The sequence below is a fragment of the Psammomys obesus genome, unplaced genomic scaffold (genome assembly GCF_907164565.1).
Source record: "Psammomys obesus unplaced genomic scaffold, mPsaObe1.curated_primary_1811, whole genome shotgun sequence".
Lineage (NCBI taxonomy): Eukaryota > Metazoa > Chordata > Mammalia > Rodentia > Muridae > Psammomys > Psammomys obesus.
This window is the reverse complement of record NW_026596166.1, coordinates 4,759,140-4,775,926: the sequence shown is the minus strand read 5'-3', so window position 1 is coordinate 4,775,926 and position 16,787 is coordinate 4,759,140. Positions and strand designations below refer to the sequence as shown.

At 48.1% G+C, this 16,787-nt stretch overlaps 1 protein-coding gene across 3 annotated transcripts in view; it reads left to right on the top strand.

Moving 5' to 3' along the window:
• Syne2 (spectrin repeat containing nuclear envelope protein 2) overlaps positions 1-8,598 on the top strand; it is a 305,981-nt gene extending 297,383 nt beyond the window's left edge. For all 3 annotated transcript variants that reach the window (XM_055595536.1, XM_055595534.1, XM_055595535.1), the window contains 8 exons: positions 548-662; positions 1,583-1,785; positions 2,838-3,038; positions 3,863-3,991; positions 5,365-5,556; positions 6,126-6,212; positions 6,852-6,928; positions 7,510-8,598. In XM_055595536.1, the coding sequence (XP_055451511.1) occupies positions 548-662; positions 1,583-1,785; positions 2,838-3,038; positions 3,863-3,991; positions 5,365-5,556; positions 6,126-6,212; positions 6,852-6,928; positions 7,510-7,732 (1,227 nt within the window). In that variant the 3' untranslated portion in view covers positions 7,733-8,598. The remainder of the gene's footprint in view (positions 1-547; positions 663-1,582; positions 1,786-2,837; positions 3,039-3,862; positions 3,992-5,364; positions 5,557-6,125; positions 6,213-6,851; positions 6,929-7,509) is intronic.
• The last annotated feature ends 8,189 nt before the right edge of the window (positions 8,599-16,787 follow it).

Sequence of the window (16,787 nt, the reverse complement as noted above, 5' to 3'; positions counted from 1 at the left end):
CACAGCTTTTCTAAGAGGGACCCATTTATTTTTAGAAAGGCCTGACACAACAGGCTGATCGGCTCTGCGGGAGCAGAAGAGTCACTGTGTACATTGAAGGGTAAATGCTTGACAATGAATGACCCAGAGAGGCAGAGGAGCCTGTGTTTCCCATTCACAGTGAGGAAAATGCCAAACCCACAAACAGACTGATGCGGAGGAGTGAGGAGGCTTTCTAAAACACCGTGAAAGTGTAAAAGTGCTACCTTAGGAGCTGTCTCATAAGATCAATGGTCACCTCTGACCTTTCCCCATAGTTTGTGTGGAGATCCTGAGGAAGGATTCAGATTAAACAGGCCATTTCACTCCCATCCATGACAAGCCATCTGTTTCCTTGGCGGCTGCTGGGGCTTGCTGTCAGCCCTCGGTTCTGCTCGCTTTACAAATCTCGCCCTGTGCAATGATGGCATCTGTCACTCATCAGTTGCCTCTGGGTGGGAAGGGTCCCACACTTTTAAGATCTCTTCAGGATTTTACAGAAATAACCTTAAAAACTGGCTCGTTCTAGGTCAAGCTGCTGTTACGTCAAGGCACTGATGATGACAAAGGCGGCCCGAAGGGTTCAAAGGACAGCGCCCAGCAGGAAGATGAGCAGCTGGCCACTTCAGTGGAGGAGAAGCCAGGTACCAAAAATGGGCATTGATGTGGAACTTGGTATCTGGGCCTAGCCAGGTGTCTGCTTGACAGAATGTTAATTAGAGATCAAGCAATGACATAATTTACCAAGACGGCTGAGCCTACCCCACAATGGCCTGTTATTTGAAACGAGCCAATTTGTGTTTATGAATGAATCTCTAGGCTTCTCTCTTTAAATTTGATTTTTTTTTCTTGTGGTACTGGGGTTAGGCTTGGTAGACAAGTGTCCCACAAAGCTATATCCCTGGCTGTTTGCAAACTCTTCTTTACACAGTGAGTGACAAAGGAGCCTCATAAGATGAAATGCATGTTTTGTTTTGAGACAGGGCTTCTCTGTGTAGCCCTGGCTGTCTTGGAACTTGCTCTTTAGACCAGGCTGGCCTCAAACTCAGAGATGCTCCTGCCTCTGCCTCCTGAGTGCTGGGATTAAAGGCGTGCACCACCTCCACCCCGGTATGAAATGCTTGTTTTAATAACTTCCCATGCACGGAAAATCCAGAAGGGAAAGCGGTAATTAACACATTGTCTCAACTGCCTCGTAAGACTAGTCCTGTAGTTACCAAAGTAATTGCTGAGCTAAAGGCAGAGTAGAGCTCATTACATCATGCTAGTCACTTGTCAATCAAAACAGCGGCGCTACCTGAAACACTAAGCTGGAGGCCAGAATACCTGTTGGCCACAGGTTGGGTTTCCTCACCGCCTGTCCCCACCCCATTCCAGCCTTTGTGGGAGTGGAGGGGACAGGCCTTAGATCGGACCATGGAGATTCCAAGAAGAGAGCACTCCCTGGCCCTGGCCCTCCAGCCAGGAGCATCCTTGACTGGCTTTTACCTTCCCAGCCACTCCACAGCTTGAGGAAATCTGCTTGCTTTAGTGCTGGCTCTAACTGGCAGCTTTCGGGTTCCAGGTGCCTTCGACAGGTGGGAGCTGATCCAAGCGCAGGAGCTTCCCGGCAAGCTCCGACTGAAACAGCAAGCACAGCGGCTGCATTCTGAGGCCGGCAACATCGCTGCCTGGCTCGAGAAAACGGAAGCAGAGCTGGGCGCCCTGAAGCTGGCAGCCCCGCCCTCTGATACCCAGGAAATGGCACTCAGGGTGAAGAGGCTGCGAGTGAGTGGGAGCCGTGGGTGGAGGGGAGAGGAAAGCAGGGCAGGGTTAGCACTGCGGCGCTGGACAAACAGGTCCGGCCTGGGTTTGGAGTCGCTGGCAGCATGCGGGTAGGGTGTGTAGAGGTCAGTGGCTTTTGTTTCAGTAAGGACTGAGGTGCAGGGTTCTCTTTCCACATGCCAGAGGCTCTATAGACAATCCCCAAATCCAGAAGGTAGGGCTCAGACCCCCCAGGGCTGGAAAGGTCTGGATTTTCGATTCTTGTGGAGGTGCTGGTAGTTGGCAGTCAGAGAGCGCAAAGCCAGCCTGGTGGCCTGTATGCAACAGTCCCACACAGGACTGGCAGCGGAGTCTTACAGGGAGGGGTTCAAACTGGAAGGACCGGCTCACTGGCTTGAGGAATCCTATGGCCTGACTCGGCTCCCCAGTGATACAGTTAGGATGTGTTACCCAGGTGATCGGCCCCAGGCCTCAGGAGCACCAACCCAGGGTGCAGGGAGGGGCAGCTTGAGCCCTGTGCTTTGAGGGTGCCCTGAACAGAGAAGTCTGAGGTCCTAAAACCCAGGGCAGGAGTCTTGGGGGATGTCCAGTTTCTCTTCACACCTGTGCTTTCTCATTGTGTACATAAGGGTTACCATTCCTCCGGGTGACATTCCTGGGGTCCTTAGGGGCAACCGCAAAATAGCAACATGGTTGTCTTTATCTGGAAAACTTTTAGCCTTCCCTACAACTGTCCCTAAGCCAGTGACAGAGAAGGGACTGTGGAGGTCAGTAGGGTCTCTTCATGCCTCTGGTCAAGCCTGAGCCTGTCAGTGAGGAGGCAGGCCTTTGGTTCCCCGGCCCTGCCAGCCAGCCAGCCAGCCAGCCAGCCAAGCTCACTAACCTTGTAAGGCCGTTTACTCAGCTGATGCTTCCCAGCCACTCACAGGCGAGTTCTCTCTCGGTGGCCACTGCTCGGAGAAGCGTGGAGAAGGTCTGTCCCTTACAGGTATTCAAAATGAACCCCTCTTCCCTGCTCCCGGAAGCCCTGACTCAGTCTGTTCCCTTGCTGACAGGAGCTACTAAAAGCCTTTGATACCTACAAGGCCTTAATGGTCTCTGTCAACGTGAGCCACAAGGAATCTCTGCCAAGCCAGAGCCCCGAGTCCACAGAACTCCAAAATAGGCTCCATCAGCTGAGCCTGTCCTGGGATGCGGTCCAGGGCATGATGGACAGCTGGAGAGGAGACTTACGACAGTCACTCATGCAATGCCAGGTACGTTGACTCAGCCGAGGGCAGGGCCCCAGCAGCAGCATGCCCCACATGCTAAGAGCTACGGATATTTTTAACCATCAGGCTGGCTTGGGTTAGGAAGTAAGAAAGCTCCCCTCCCTGTCCCCTTTCCCCAGCACCATTAAAATAACCCTGTGTTTGTTTGCCTGGGCCCAAACCCACCATGGAAGTAAGGGTCACAGCAAGCGTGCCATCAGGTTGAGGGACCTGCCTCTCTCTGTCCTTCAGTCAGAGAGATCCAGAGATCTGGCCCCGAAACAGGAGATCAGTTTAATATTTGGAACAAATCCTCAAAGCTTCTGGGCCCCAGTGTTCCCCACTGAGACCCAAGCCTGACTCTCGGCCTCATTTTTAGGACCGAACAATGCAGCGTGTATAATGCCGGCCCACTACCCAGCACACATACGTGTCGAGCGTGTGCTAGCTCTCTGTTTAGCTCTGAGTCTGTCTTTAGGAACATGAGCCCATCACAGCCTGTCATGTGGGGCGGGATCTCACAACCTCTGTTGGGAATGTTGGTCAAATCACATACGTGGGCTTCAGTACCTTCAACTCCTCCCTTCTGGTGTGTTTCACGTTATACCTGATGCCTCCCAGGGCTCAGCCAAGCATGCCCTCTCGTTTCCTGCTTTTCCCTCTCCTTGGTTGAGTCCCTGGCCTGTCACTGAACTCTGGTCCTTTGAGGACTGGCTGGGATGATAAGCAGGGCAGGTGACTAACGAATCTAGAAGAGCAAGCTCCTTCTAGGCACGCCCGCCCTCAGCCCCCAACCAGGGGCAGTACTCTAAGGAGTGTTGTTTCTGAAGGACTTTCACCAGCTGAGTCAAGACTTGCTCCTGTGGCTAGCCAGTGCAGAGAGCCGCAGGCAGAAGGCTCAAGTCACCGACCCTGAGGCAGACCACCAGGTTCTCCTAGAGTGTCAGAGAGAGCTGATGGTAAGTGTCTTCCCCCGGACCACCAGCCAAGGCCTGCTTCCATGGGTCAGAGTCCTTAGCAGCTTCACCCCAGTGTTCTGGGGAACCACGACGCTGTTGATGGCTGTGACTCATCCATAGCAAGATGCTTTTAAGACTCTTGGGAATTAGGGACATCAGTGTTTCAACAATACCTTTTGAAACTCAAGGCCACTGAAGCATTTTTTTTTCCATTGTTAATATAGTCATCCCTGGATATCCACAGGAGACTGGGCTTAGACTCCTACACATACCCAGATTTGGGGGTACTTGGGTCTGCTAGGTAAAACGTACATGTCTTTGCATGTTACTTGCATACAACCTAAATCCTCACGTAAACCTCCAGTCTTCTCTTGACGACTACAATCCTTGGTATAATGTAAACGAATTGTGTAAATGCCGCGTAATTTTCTGTTAGATCACACTTAGGTAATAACAACAACAGGAAAGCATTTGTGTGTTCGGAACAATGGTAGTTCTTTTGTTGTGTTTTTTGATCCGTGGCTGGCTGACTGTGGGAATAGGACCATCAGGCACAGAGGGCTGACGTTACTGTTCATTTTGGTGGGGGGAGGACATATTGCCCAAGATGAGATGCGTGAGTTATCTATATTCATAGTAAAAGTATCCTGTTTTCTGGAGGTAAGTTGTATCTTTATAGATTTTTTTTTTGTTTCACTAATAGGCCAAGGTGAGATCTATACATTCTCACATATGTACTCAAGGGGACTTGTGTAAGTGCATATGTAGTTTGATTTTCAGTATTTTATATTTAAAATTGCTGGGCATTGCTTTGGAACAAATTTATACTAAAATTCTTGTAAAGCTGCATTCAGTGCTACATGGGTGGAAATGTCCTGCCTCTACAGCCTCAGGTGGCTATTAAGGACTTGAAATGTGATTAGAACCAATCTTCATCTTTTAGTTTGAAGGGAGTTAGCAGTCTAGCAAGAAAACAGCCCTTAACTATTCCAAGTGATCAACCCGGAACACCCTCCATATATCCAAGCAGTGTGCTTAAGCTAACAGCTCTTGACACGCTGACTTCCGTTTCCCTGACCTGGTATCTAAGGGGCCTGGTCTTTCCATACCACACCCCATCACCTCTTCCCTCTCATTTCTCAACATCAAAGTATCTTTGGAGTTAAAAGGAATTAAAAACAGGGTCAGGGTACAACCTATTCAAGTGCCCTCTGAACAGTGCCAAGCCAAGGGTTGAAACTAATGAACCATAGAAAGTTCTGGAGTTGAGCTGGACCTAGCATCCATCCCAGAACACAGAAAGCTACATCACACTGCCCCCCACCCCCACCCCGCCAACAACTGTTTTTACACCATTTCACGTTTGCTTTCAGCAACTGGAAAAGGAGTTGGTAGACTGTCAGCCTCAGGTCAGCTCCTTGCAGGAGATTTCCTCCAGCCTTCTCGTTAAGGGGCACGGAGAAGACTACATTGAGGCCGAAGAGAAGGTCCACGTGATCGAGAAGAAGCTCAGACAGTTGCGAGAGCAAGTGGCTCAAGACCTGATGTCCTTGCAGAGAAGCCTGGTAAGTCAGGCCCCTGGTTGCTTTTCTAGGTCCAGAAGCTACCTGGGTAGAGGCGAGTGGGAAGGCAGGTTGCTCTGTCACTATGGTCGAGGGGGCAGGTAGTCTGTGGGAAGGTTCTGGCCTTTGCTGGCTGTGCAGCTTTATGAAATAAGTTACACAAGCCGAGTAACAAATGATAGTGTTCCGTCATTTGAAAATATGCAGGTAACAACCCTGCTATGTGCAAGTCAGGTCCACCATCATTTCTACCTTCGAGCTGAATACAAACAAGCCTTCACTTTCTCTCATGACTGTCCTGCACTCTTTCCTAATTATTCTCTACTCAGTTGACTTTCGGTTCTCTTGAAAAGGCAGTGTAACTCAAAGGGCGTGCCAGACTGTGGCCTCCCCCAGCTGGAGCAGGACACATGAGTCCATCTGTGATGTACGGGTTTCCAGTGCTTTGGCCTTTTGCCTGAAAAACTCTATTTGCATGGGAGGAGAGAGAACTTAGAAGGATGCGAGCTAGGTTAAGAACAAACTGCTCTTCTTGTGTCGCCCTAAACTGAATGAGTGGCTGTGGCTTTCAGAATCCAGACCCTTCTCTGGCCAGCTTTGATGACGTGGACTCCGGGGAACGGCTTCCAGCACCCTCTGAAGTAGCTTCCTATGCAAAGGTCAGGGTCCTTCCTTCCTTAAACAATACCAGTATGGCTCTTATAGTCACTATAACAGCAGAAACTCTGAAGCCCTGTTGGACCTTTCATGATAGCATGTATCTATTTCAACCTTCTGGCCAAAAGATAACTGCTAACATTTCTTATGACAATTATTTATGGGCACTATATATACACACAGAACAATGGAGCTCAGAGAACAGCTTGTAGGAAGGGGTCAGGTCTCTCCTTCCATCACTTGGGTCCTGGGCATTGAACGTGGGCCATCAGGCCTGGCAGAAAGTATCTTTACTTGTGGAGCTATCTCTCTGGCCCTTTAAAATGATTAGTAAAAATGATTTTTTTTTTTAAAGACTTGACTCAAAGGCTCTCTCCTAGTGAGTTGATTTTCTTTGAGGTCACAGTAGGTTGTAGATGAGGGCCTCTGCTGAAGGGGTTTCCTCCTGTCTCCAGTAAACTGAAATATGAAAATCTTGATGGCTTAACAAACCTAATCATTCCCTATGTCATCAAGTTGAATCACAATGCGGTATGACTCTAGTCCCAAAAGTGCGGCAGGAAAGTGACCTAAGTGGGGGGAAAGGGGATAGCTAACCTAAGGAAGGACACATTGCATCATGGGCTTCTTTGTTCTGACAGTTTGGGACAGAGAGATCTACAGAAGAGGAGGAGGAAGAAGAGGAAGAGGAGGAGGAGGAGGAGGAGACAGACAACAGGTAATGGCATTACAGTCCCCACAGTGACTCCCCGGCCTTGTCAATGCCACACTCTAGGTCCTTCTGGAGAGGACCAGGCTCCTCTTCCAAAAGTACACCCCAGCTGTCTGAGTTACCTGTAGGTGTGACAAAATACCCTGACAAAGCAACGCACGTAAGAAAAGAAGAGTTTATTTTTGGCTCACAGGTCCAAGGGTACAGTCCATCATGGCAGGGAAATCATGACAGCAGGAGCTTGAGGCTGCTGGTCGAATTGCACCCACAGTCAAGCAGCAGTCAGAGGGGAATGCTTGCTCTCAGCTTGCCTTCTCCTTTTTATTCAGTTTAGAGCCCCAGCCCATGGAATGGTGCCGCCACTCTTAGAGCACTTAACCTAATCTAGATAACCCCTCACTGGCATGCCCGAAGGCTTATCTATCTCCTCTATGATTCCACATTTTGTCCATTTGACAGTGTTAACTAACCATCACCACAGGCTGATCCCAGAGTCCTGTAGTTGTTGCCATAAGCATGTAGCCGGCTAATGAAGAGTGTGCTCTCTGAACCCTCCTGATGAGTCCCCCCAACCTCTCTATTGGCAGGATGCCCCGTCTTGACGGCCCCAGCAGCTCACAGCCCAAGCGCTCCTTCCTCTCAAGGGTGATCAGGGCAGCACTGCCCTTGCAGCTGCTTCTGCTGCTGCTGCTGCTCCTGGCCTGCCTGCTGCCAGCCTCCGAAGACGACTACAGCTGCACCCAAGCCAACAACTTCGCCCGATCCTTCTACCCCATGCTGCGGTACACCAACGGGCCACCGCCCACCTAGAGGACGCTGCCAACTGCAGCGCCATGCCAGCAGCCTGTTGGCCAGAGGCGCTCAGCTGCTGTCAGACCAACCCATGAGTGACTCTTAGCCTTGACAAGGCCCAGGGACCTGCTGCAGACGCCTCCCTCTTCTTGTCCAGATGGACCCTGGGGGCCCAGGACCGCTCAGAAAAGATGTCCTTCTGTGGGACAGAGGACAGCAGAACCTGGCATTCAGACAAAGCTAGTAGATGAGTTCAGAGAACTCTGGGAAGGGGGGCTTCCCCCAAGAGCCACGCACTTTGTAAAACACTGTTTTTGCAGCACAGCTGATAAGGCCCATGAACAATGATGTTCAACACGTAAATGAACCATGTCCAAGAAGCTAATGGGTACCTACTTTAGTAATGGTTCGGGAACTCTTGTGCACTGAGCTGGTTGGTTGAGTCAAACACATTTTAAGTGTTTAGAATCAGTTTTTTGTTTTGTTTTTCTCCAATCAGCTAGTAGTTTGTGTGCAGAGGTCTTAAACCAAAATCTCCCATTCAGTCCCTAGGTCGGTTCTTTTATACTGCTTTAAAATTTTCAAAGAAATTTTATTGCATGGATGTGGTTATTTGTGCATATTTTTTAACAACGCTGAATCTGTATGGATAATGTAAACTTTGATTTAAAAAAAAAACAGATTTTAGCTTGAGCTTTTTGACTTAATGTACAGTAAATGCCAAACTTCAGACTTGTTAGGGATGTTTTTATAAGTTAATTTTTTAAAGACTTTTCATGTTTAAAAAGACACTTCAGGTCTGGTTGAGCTGTTTGGCCGCCAGGGGTTGGTAAAGAAACTTGGAACTATTTGTGATATGTACAACTCAGATGTTTCTCATTAAAAAAAAAAAAAACAAAAACAAAGAACTATGTTGCTGTATTGGATTCTGTCAGAAAGCAGTTTGGTGGCACACTTGCTCTTCCAAATACAACAAATATTATCCTGGACGCACCTGATCCCAACCCCTCTTGATACCGTGGACCCTGAAGCCACCACATTCGACACAGACACAGGCTGAGCTCTCCCTCCCCATGTGCCCTCATGCAGACCACGCCCTCCTCACACCCTTTGAGACTCACAGGATCCCAGTGACTTAACAGCCACCATATGTTGGTGTATGCCCAATGGATGCCGCACTTTCCTTCCCCTTATCCTCCATTTAGGTCACCCAAGTCCTCTGGCTGCTTGCCAGGAATAGCCTCCTCCTCGTAGTCTGTCTTCCTAACCTCTAGATCCCAACACAATCCCAGCCAGCGACCAGTCAGCCATCACACGTAGCCCACAGTCCCAGAGCCCTGCCAGCTGCCCTCTCCAGTCTTGAGACCCAGGACCCGTCCATACTGCCAGCAGAAGCTTGTTCTCATTACACTAGCTGAGAAACAGCAGACTTGGAGAAAGGCTGTATCTCCATTCACCGGACAAACTGATTAGCATCCGGAGCACTAGAACACCTGTGCTTAAGAAAAAACCCTCAACCGGGCTCAGTGACTAAGAGCACTGGTTGCTCTTCCAAAGGTACTGAGTTCAGTTCCCGGCAACCACATGACAGCTCAACACCATCTGTAATGGGATCACACCACCTACACTGGGCCCACCACCATCTATAATGTGCATGCAGATAGATGCACAAGCAGAGAGAGCGCTCATACACATAAAAATAAATCTTTTTTAAAAATCTAAAAACAAAAAGATCCTCGCCAACAGACTTCAGATATACAAATCTCAACAGTAATGGCCCCTGTGAAAATGGCATAGACGTTAAAGGATTCAAAGAATGATTGTAACTATGGTCAAACAACTCACAGAAGACGAGATAAGAGAGCTGGTCCAAGATGTGAAAATAGTCTGAGGGGTTTTTTGTTGTTGTTTGTTTCTCTGTGTAGCCTTGGCTGTCCTGGACTCACTTTATAGACTAGGCTGGCCTCACACTCACAGTAATCCACCTGCCTCTGCCTCCCTGAGTGTTGGGATTAAAGGCATGCGCCACCATGCCTGGCTTAGTCTGAGACTTTAAAGATAATTCAGATGGAAATAATGTCAGGACTGAAAACCTTAATAAACCAATTAAAAGCCCCAGTGGAAAGGCTGAGCAACAGAATGGATTGTGTTAAAAAGCAGACAGGGATGGAAGATGAAACAGAAGAATTAGATCACTTAGTAAAGGTCAAGGGAAATTTAATAATAACAACAAACAGAATATGGAAGAGTTTTGGAACCCCCATAAAAAGATGTTACCTAATTTTGGGCATAGAAGGAGAAAAAACATAGTGAAGGCATAGAAAATAGAAAAAAATCTCCCAAACCTAGAGGAAAAGATTCCTGAGGTCACCAAATGGATAAGACCAGAAAACAAATTCTCCACAACATATTATAGTTAAGATATTAAAATCACAAAATATAGACAGGGTTTTAGAACTCCAAGGAAGGAAGTTCAAATCACTTATAAATTCAGGTTCCAAGAAGATGACTGTTATACCCAACAAAACTATATACTGAAAATGAAGGACAGCCGCACATGATGTCACAGGCCTTTCATCCCAGCACCCCTGGGGAGACAGGCAACCGGATCACTCAGTTCCGGGCCAAGTAAGGCTATAGTGAAGCCCTCCCACACACCTACAAAATAAAGCTGACTTGAAACAATAGAGGCTGTCGCCAGAGCTCTAGAATTTCATAGGAAAACCTATTGCTGAAGACACGACACACTTGAGTCACAAAACCAAAATAAAGAGAACTCCAGCTGGCCCTCACCTGGAAGTTTCATTCCCTACTGCTAGCTTTCGTAGTGCTTGAAAGTGCTATCCATGCTACCAGAGAAGAGGATTTTTTTTTTTTTTTTGAGACAGTCTCACTCTATAGCCCTGGCTGACCTAGAACTCAGCTATGTAGACCAGGCCAGCCTTGAACTCAGATCCACCTGGCTCTGTTTCCAGAGTGCCAGGATTAAAGGCATGCACCACCACACCTGGCCCAAAGTCACCAATCTTGCCCAGCAGTGAGCCCTGCTCACAGCCATAACAATAGCCAGCCTGGCAAGACATGCCCACTGCTACAATAGTGCTGTGAATGTCATGGGATTAACCACCCATCTTCTGTTTGGACTTACAGCCCACTCAGCAAGTTGAAACCCAAGCCTAGCATTATTATCAGGGCCGATTTTAGGCCCTAAGGGGAGGATCTATTAATTTATTAAACTAGCTCCTAATGAGTTACTGTCACTTCCATAGATTAGTGCGTATGTCAACCTTCATAAGAGAGGCCTTGTTTTGCAGTAGATAGTGATTTCACATGGAAAACCCACAGCTGATCAGGACACAGAGTAAGAGACTGTGGAAGGCTAAGCCCTGTATCTACATCATGACCTCTTCCTCCAAAGGCTCAAGGATCATTGTGGAGGAGGGTGTGGGGAGATTATTAAGCAGTCCTAAGCAGTGGATGACAGGAAACAAGAGCTTTCCAGACACAGAACAGCTGCACAGATGAATTCACAGCAATTGAGGCTGCTAGCGCAAGAGCAGCGAGACAGACAGGAAGTGAGGAGGCGGTGCTAAGCGCCGCCTAAGGAACCACTGGGAGTTGGTAGCCTCTGGGAGGGAGAGTCCATTTTTTTTACGGCCCTCAGTGGTTTGACCACCCTCCAGTGAAGGCTAAACATCCAAAAATATCTGCGCAGCACAAACTGGTTGTTTGTTGTTTAAAAAAGCACAGTTGAGTAGGGAAAAAGGAGGGACAAGACAGATCTTGGCACCATGGGGGTAAACATAAATTCTCAGAACAACAACAAAATACATTTAAAAGATTTTTTTCTTAAATGTGAGCTTGTGTGTATTATGTGTGGTACATGCACAAGAGGGGCCGTGTCTGCTGAGACTGGAGGCTGGCAGATCCCCTGGGACGCAGTTCCAGGCAGGTGGAAGCCACCTGACCTGAGCCTTTTCCTTCAGGCGGGGACCCGGCCCATGGAATCCTGCTGCCCACAGCGGGGAGATCTTCCCTCCCAGGCGTGCCCAGAGTGATGTATGGCTCACCCAGTTCACAGTAACCATCCCAATATGTAAATGGTTCACCAAACCCTGACCATCCATTGCCTGGGGGGAGGTGGGACAGGGGGAGCATCTAAAGATGAAAAGAGTCGCTTGGCCCAGATCTTTCCATTCTTAGTTTTCTGGAATGAACTACAGGTGCCTTACCTCTACCCCAAATGCTTAGGACTAGAGGTACTTTGAGTTCAAGGCATTTTTGCATGTGGGAATTTTTACTTATAATGAGATATCTGGAGAAAGGATTATCTTTCACGTATACCTAAGCCATGTATTATTCTGAAGGTACCGTGTTTTTAGTGATTTTTGTGCATGAAATAAAGTTTCATGGTACAAAACTTTCCGGTTGTGATCTCATTTGAGCCCTCAAAGTTTTGGGGACAGAGCGGTCAATTTAGGCTATTGTGACTCTCTGTATCTGTAAATGAGGGAAGGTTCTGTCTGAGCGAGGTGTGGTGGTGTAGTCCTTTAGGCCCAGCACTTTCGAGGAAGAGGCAGGTGGATCTCTGTGAGTTTGAGGCCATCCCGCATCAGGATGAAGAGAGTCTCAGCACCTCTCCATCCTTGATGGACGTTACTAACCCAGTTCCTCACCTGCATTAGTACAGGGAGTCAGGAACGACAGGCCCAAACACTGACTGGAGTGTTAGGCCTGCAAAGCCTATCAGAATGTCTCAACAGGTGACCCTTTCACTCCTCAGACATTCAGACCACCTCGCTCAATTACCTCTCAGCTTCTCCAGGGGCCATTAAAAATCTGTCATTTTACGTTCTCAAGTTATTAAGTGGATAGGGAGAAAAGGTAGGCTTACGTTCCCAGCATAACTGGGTGTGGCTTAGAGTAGTCTTGGGCACAGGGGACAAACCTAAATGCTACAGCCTTTTTCGTAAGCCACGGAATTGCTTCAAGATTCCCTGTTCTGTGTTAGCCCAAGGCAAGGGGCAGAATTCCAGCGCCTCCATTTTACATTCCAAAGAAAATGTTTCACAGGCCTTCGATGCCTCAGGAAGGGACACTGGCGTGTGTCTAAGGGTTGGTGGCATTTTAAAGGCTAATGATATTTTTTGAGTTTGAGTATGGCCCTTACCCCCCCTCCCACACACACACACCATCCATCTCCAGCCACAGGAAGCCACTTCTGTCTTCTTTCATGCAGACCTTGGAGTATTCCCCCAAAGAACTGAATGACATGATTCATGGTTCACTGCCACTCTTAAACTATTCACATCTTTCCTTTCCCACTTGTGGGGGAAATCTTCAAATGACCATAGGCACAAAGACAAAACAAAAACTTCCGTCTGAATGAATGAATGAATGGCTTCACCCCATCTCTGAAGGGTATGTTACTAGTTTGACTCAGATGACAAAATTACAGAAAATCTACCCAAATAAACTGAGTCTCTGCCTGCCCGGGGACTTTTACATCTACACACAGTGCGTGTGGCCACATGCCTCAAATGATTAGGTGACTGACTATAAGGTAAATTGTTCCTGTTTAGGAAACCTAGGGGAAGTGGGGGTATTGAGTCTAAAACGGTGGGCAAGCATCCACAGTAACGATCCCTCTCCTGGGAAGAATGACCACCGCTTTCAACAACACAGACCCTGAAAGACAATTCAGACATGAAAGGGATATAGTCAAGAGAAAGGACCCCTATGGAGATGGACTACAAGTCTTAAAAGCATAGTCTTTTTTTTTTTTTTTGGGGGGGGTTAAGAATCTCATTCAGTAGCCCAGGTTGGCCTTAAATTTATGTCAAGGCACCCAAGTGTTTGGGCTCCTGGGAATAAGTGACCACACTCAACTAACGCTCACAGTTTAAAGCCTGTCACCCACACATTAGCCTGATGGTACACAACCTCTGTCTGAAAACAATGACACTAGAGTCCGCCAGCAGGCTCAGAAAGACACATGACCCCTGATGGAGTTCTAGGAACAGGGCTCACAGGCAAACAAGCAATCAACACTGATGGTGCAGATACCGGGGACTCTTTTGGGCTGGCAAACCTTTATCCTCCACAAAGGCCAAGGCTGCCATCAAGTCACTGGCCAGCCTACAAGTGAAGGCGCTCCTTGGGATTTTGAAAAGCATATACACGGAGACAGCACTCAACTTACAGCTTCTACTGGATCCAAATTCCATGAAGTTTGAGAGCTAAGGGGGAGGACTGGTGTGTCGTTCCTACCCTCGGCTCCACAGGGAGGCGCTGGTGCCCGAGAGATGTGCTCTTTCACATGGGTATCATTTCCAGGCACATGCGAAGCTCTGATACACTGGAGGAGTACCAGAAAGCGATGGCAGGGCCTCCTGGCTTAAGAACCCCAGACGGCAGGACAGGAGTAAAGCAGCCAGTCTACTCTGCCCATCCCAGATGCTGCTCCACAAGGTTCAAGCAGACCCCCTCTAAGCTGAGAAGCTAGAAAAGAAATGGGACCGAGAAGTCACCCTCGGGTTCCATGTGACCTGGGGGACAGGGAAAGCCACTCATCCACAGAGAAGCTTCTTGGGTGACCACTTGCAGATTGAAACAAAAGAACCCTGCCATACCCGTCAGAGGCAAAGCTGAGGCCCGCTGCTCTGTACTGTAAGCTGCGGTTTCAAGGGGGAGTCCATTGTTCGGTAATCTAAGCCACGTTCACAGGTGCCAGGTCCTAGCCATCCTTTAAAGGAAACTTAAACATTTGAGACATTTGTCCTCAGCTGTGAGAGAACTCCTAAGCTGCCTGAAAGGAATGTGAACGGCTCAAGGAAGCCACCATGCATTAAAGAGAAATGACCCACTAAAGAGACAAGGCCCATCGTTAAAATGGGCGCTGAGCATGTCACCAGTACGCTGAAAACCGCGTCAACCTTCCGCAGCTGGTCTGGAACAGACAGCAGAAATACTAGCACTTCAGCGGAAAGGGAAAACAGGACCCTCGGGTACGCAAAACCAACACGTGGCCTTGAGAGGGTAGATTGTATCTCAACCATCCACTTGTTCCAGAGCCCAGTGGAAAACAGCCCCGTACTGAGAAGTCTCAGGCAGACCCCCGGGGAGATGCAAGCCAAGAAGAAATGACCTCGAGGGCTACACGCCCCTCCCATCGAACCAAGCACAGTGAGTGACATGAGCAGCCCCTAAGAGCAGGGGGGAGAAGTGATGTGAAATAAGAAACCGGCTGGGTGTGGTGGTCCTCGCCTGGAATTCTGTCAGGCTCAAGAGGGAGGATTAAAGATTCCAGGCTAATTAATGGCCGCTGGCACGTGCCCTTATCTAAATACACACAGGCCTTGCCATGGGAGGGTACCTGATTGACTGAGTTCAAACTAATCCCTTCATTAGGTATCCAAATTCAACCAAGAACTTCACTGTGTATTATTAATTAGACAGTAGCTTGGAGCTCGTTTCTGATTGTTTTATTATTCTTGCCCATCAGGCTCTTTAAAAAGAAACAAAATTTTCCTGACATGTTTTTCAAGGCTGCCTTGCATCAAACTTCCTGCCCTCCAACCCCTGACCTTTGTCCGAAGTGGGATGCTTTCTGTACTGCTGTGCTCAGGCTATAGCACTGAACTGCTAATAACTTCAAAATGCCTCTGAACCCCCAGCACCTGTGTGTTCCCTAGGCCTGCATCCGACACAGCTGCTAACGTCAGCTTTAGCAATAGCATACCAATAGCAAAATTAAGACACATTCAAGTTCTCTCTCGTTAAGTGTAATCTTCCTAATGAATGACTCAGTAAACACAGGATGTACTGACCACAGAAACACCGTTTTCAAAGGGAAGTCTACCTCATACTGCATCGCCAGGTTTTACTCTTAAAGACACCCGATCGGCGTGATCATTTAACTGCTTGCTTCCAAAGCAGAGCTGTCCAAAAATGCCAGTTTCTAAAACGTGAATTACAAATCACATTTTCGCTTCATCCAAACCACCTCACAAATGTTCTGATAAGAAGATATTTTAAGAGACCTATATAGTTTAGAGAAGAATTTTTTTTTTGTTATAATTACCCCTAAATAACTCTCTTTGTGAAGGGGTTAAAAAAAAATGTGTTCAGGTGCTTTACCCATCCAATCCACACTATATAGGCCTGAAGTTGTGTGTGTGTAATCTTTACAGAGGACTGTACATCTACAGCCTGAAGCATTCCTGTCTCCCATCCCTTTCCTCTGCTGTGCAAGATGAAATCCACATTCACAATGTGTTACGACTCACACCCACAGGATAAACTCCATTCTTGCAAAAACGGGGCCTTTCAAACACACAAACACACACACAGAAAAAGAGAGAGAACACCAACATAGCCTCAAGAACATTAGAAATTTAAATCTTAATCTGTGACAGTGGGCACACTCTGACAGGCCAAACAAGCAGGCTCTACAAAGGTAAGCCAGAAGGATGAATCTGCACATGGACAGCAAGAGGATCGGGGAGGAGGGACAAGGCCCACATCTGAGCCTGGCCATTATGCCTCCAGTCTCTGATGGAATCACCTGTAGCTTGTTGTTACTCCTCACAGGCCTGTGAGGTAGGAATGTGAAACCAGTTGATTGCCAGTGTGGTTTTTCGCCCTACAATCAAGGGTCCAGAAGACCCCATTCGAAGGCTAACTTTACAGCCACACAGTTAATTGTACAGTTCATTTCTTACAGCTGTGTCCCGTGTCACATTCTTTCCCCCATCTCAGGCCAATCCTTCCAAGTCAGACTTTGACCATTCGTTCCAGAACCTTTAAGGTGTTTTCCACGCGGGCAAGGAGATGCGAAGTGAGAGAAGGGCCACATCAAGAGCCTTCTAAGGCTATACAAGTTAGAACTCTGAGTTCAAAGGTACACCCTGCTACAAGGAACACCACAACCCACCCACCCTGACTCCTGGGAAGTGGAACGTCGGGGAAGGGGTACATGACCAAGGCAGCCATTAAGATGAAGCCCGAGCTTTGAGGGTGCGTGGTTCTGCCTTTGACCACCTCTGTAGACTGTCCACCTCAGGCCTGGCCA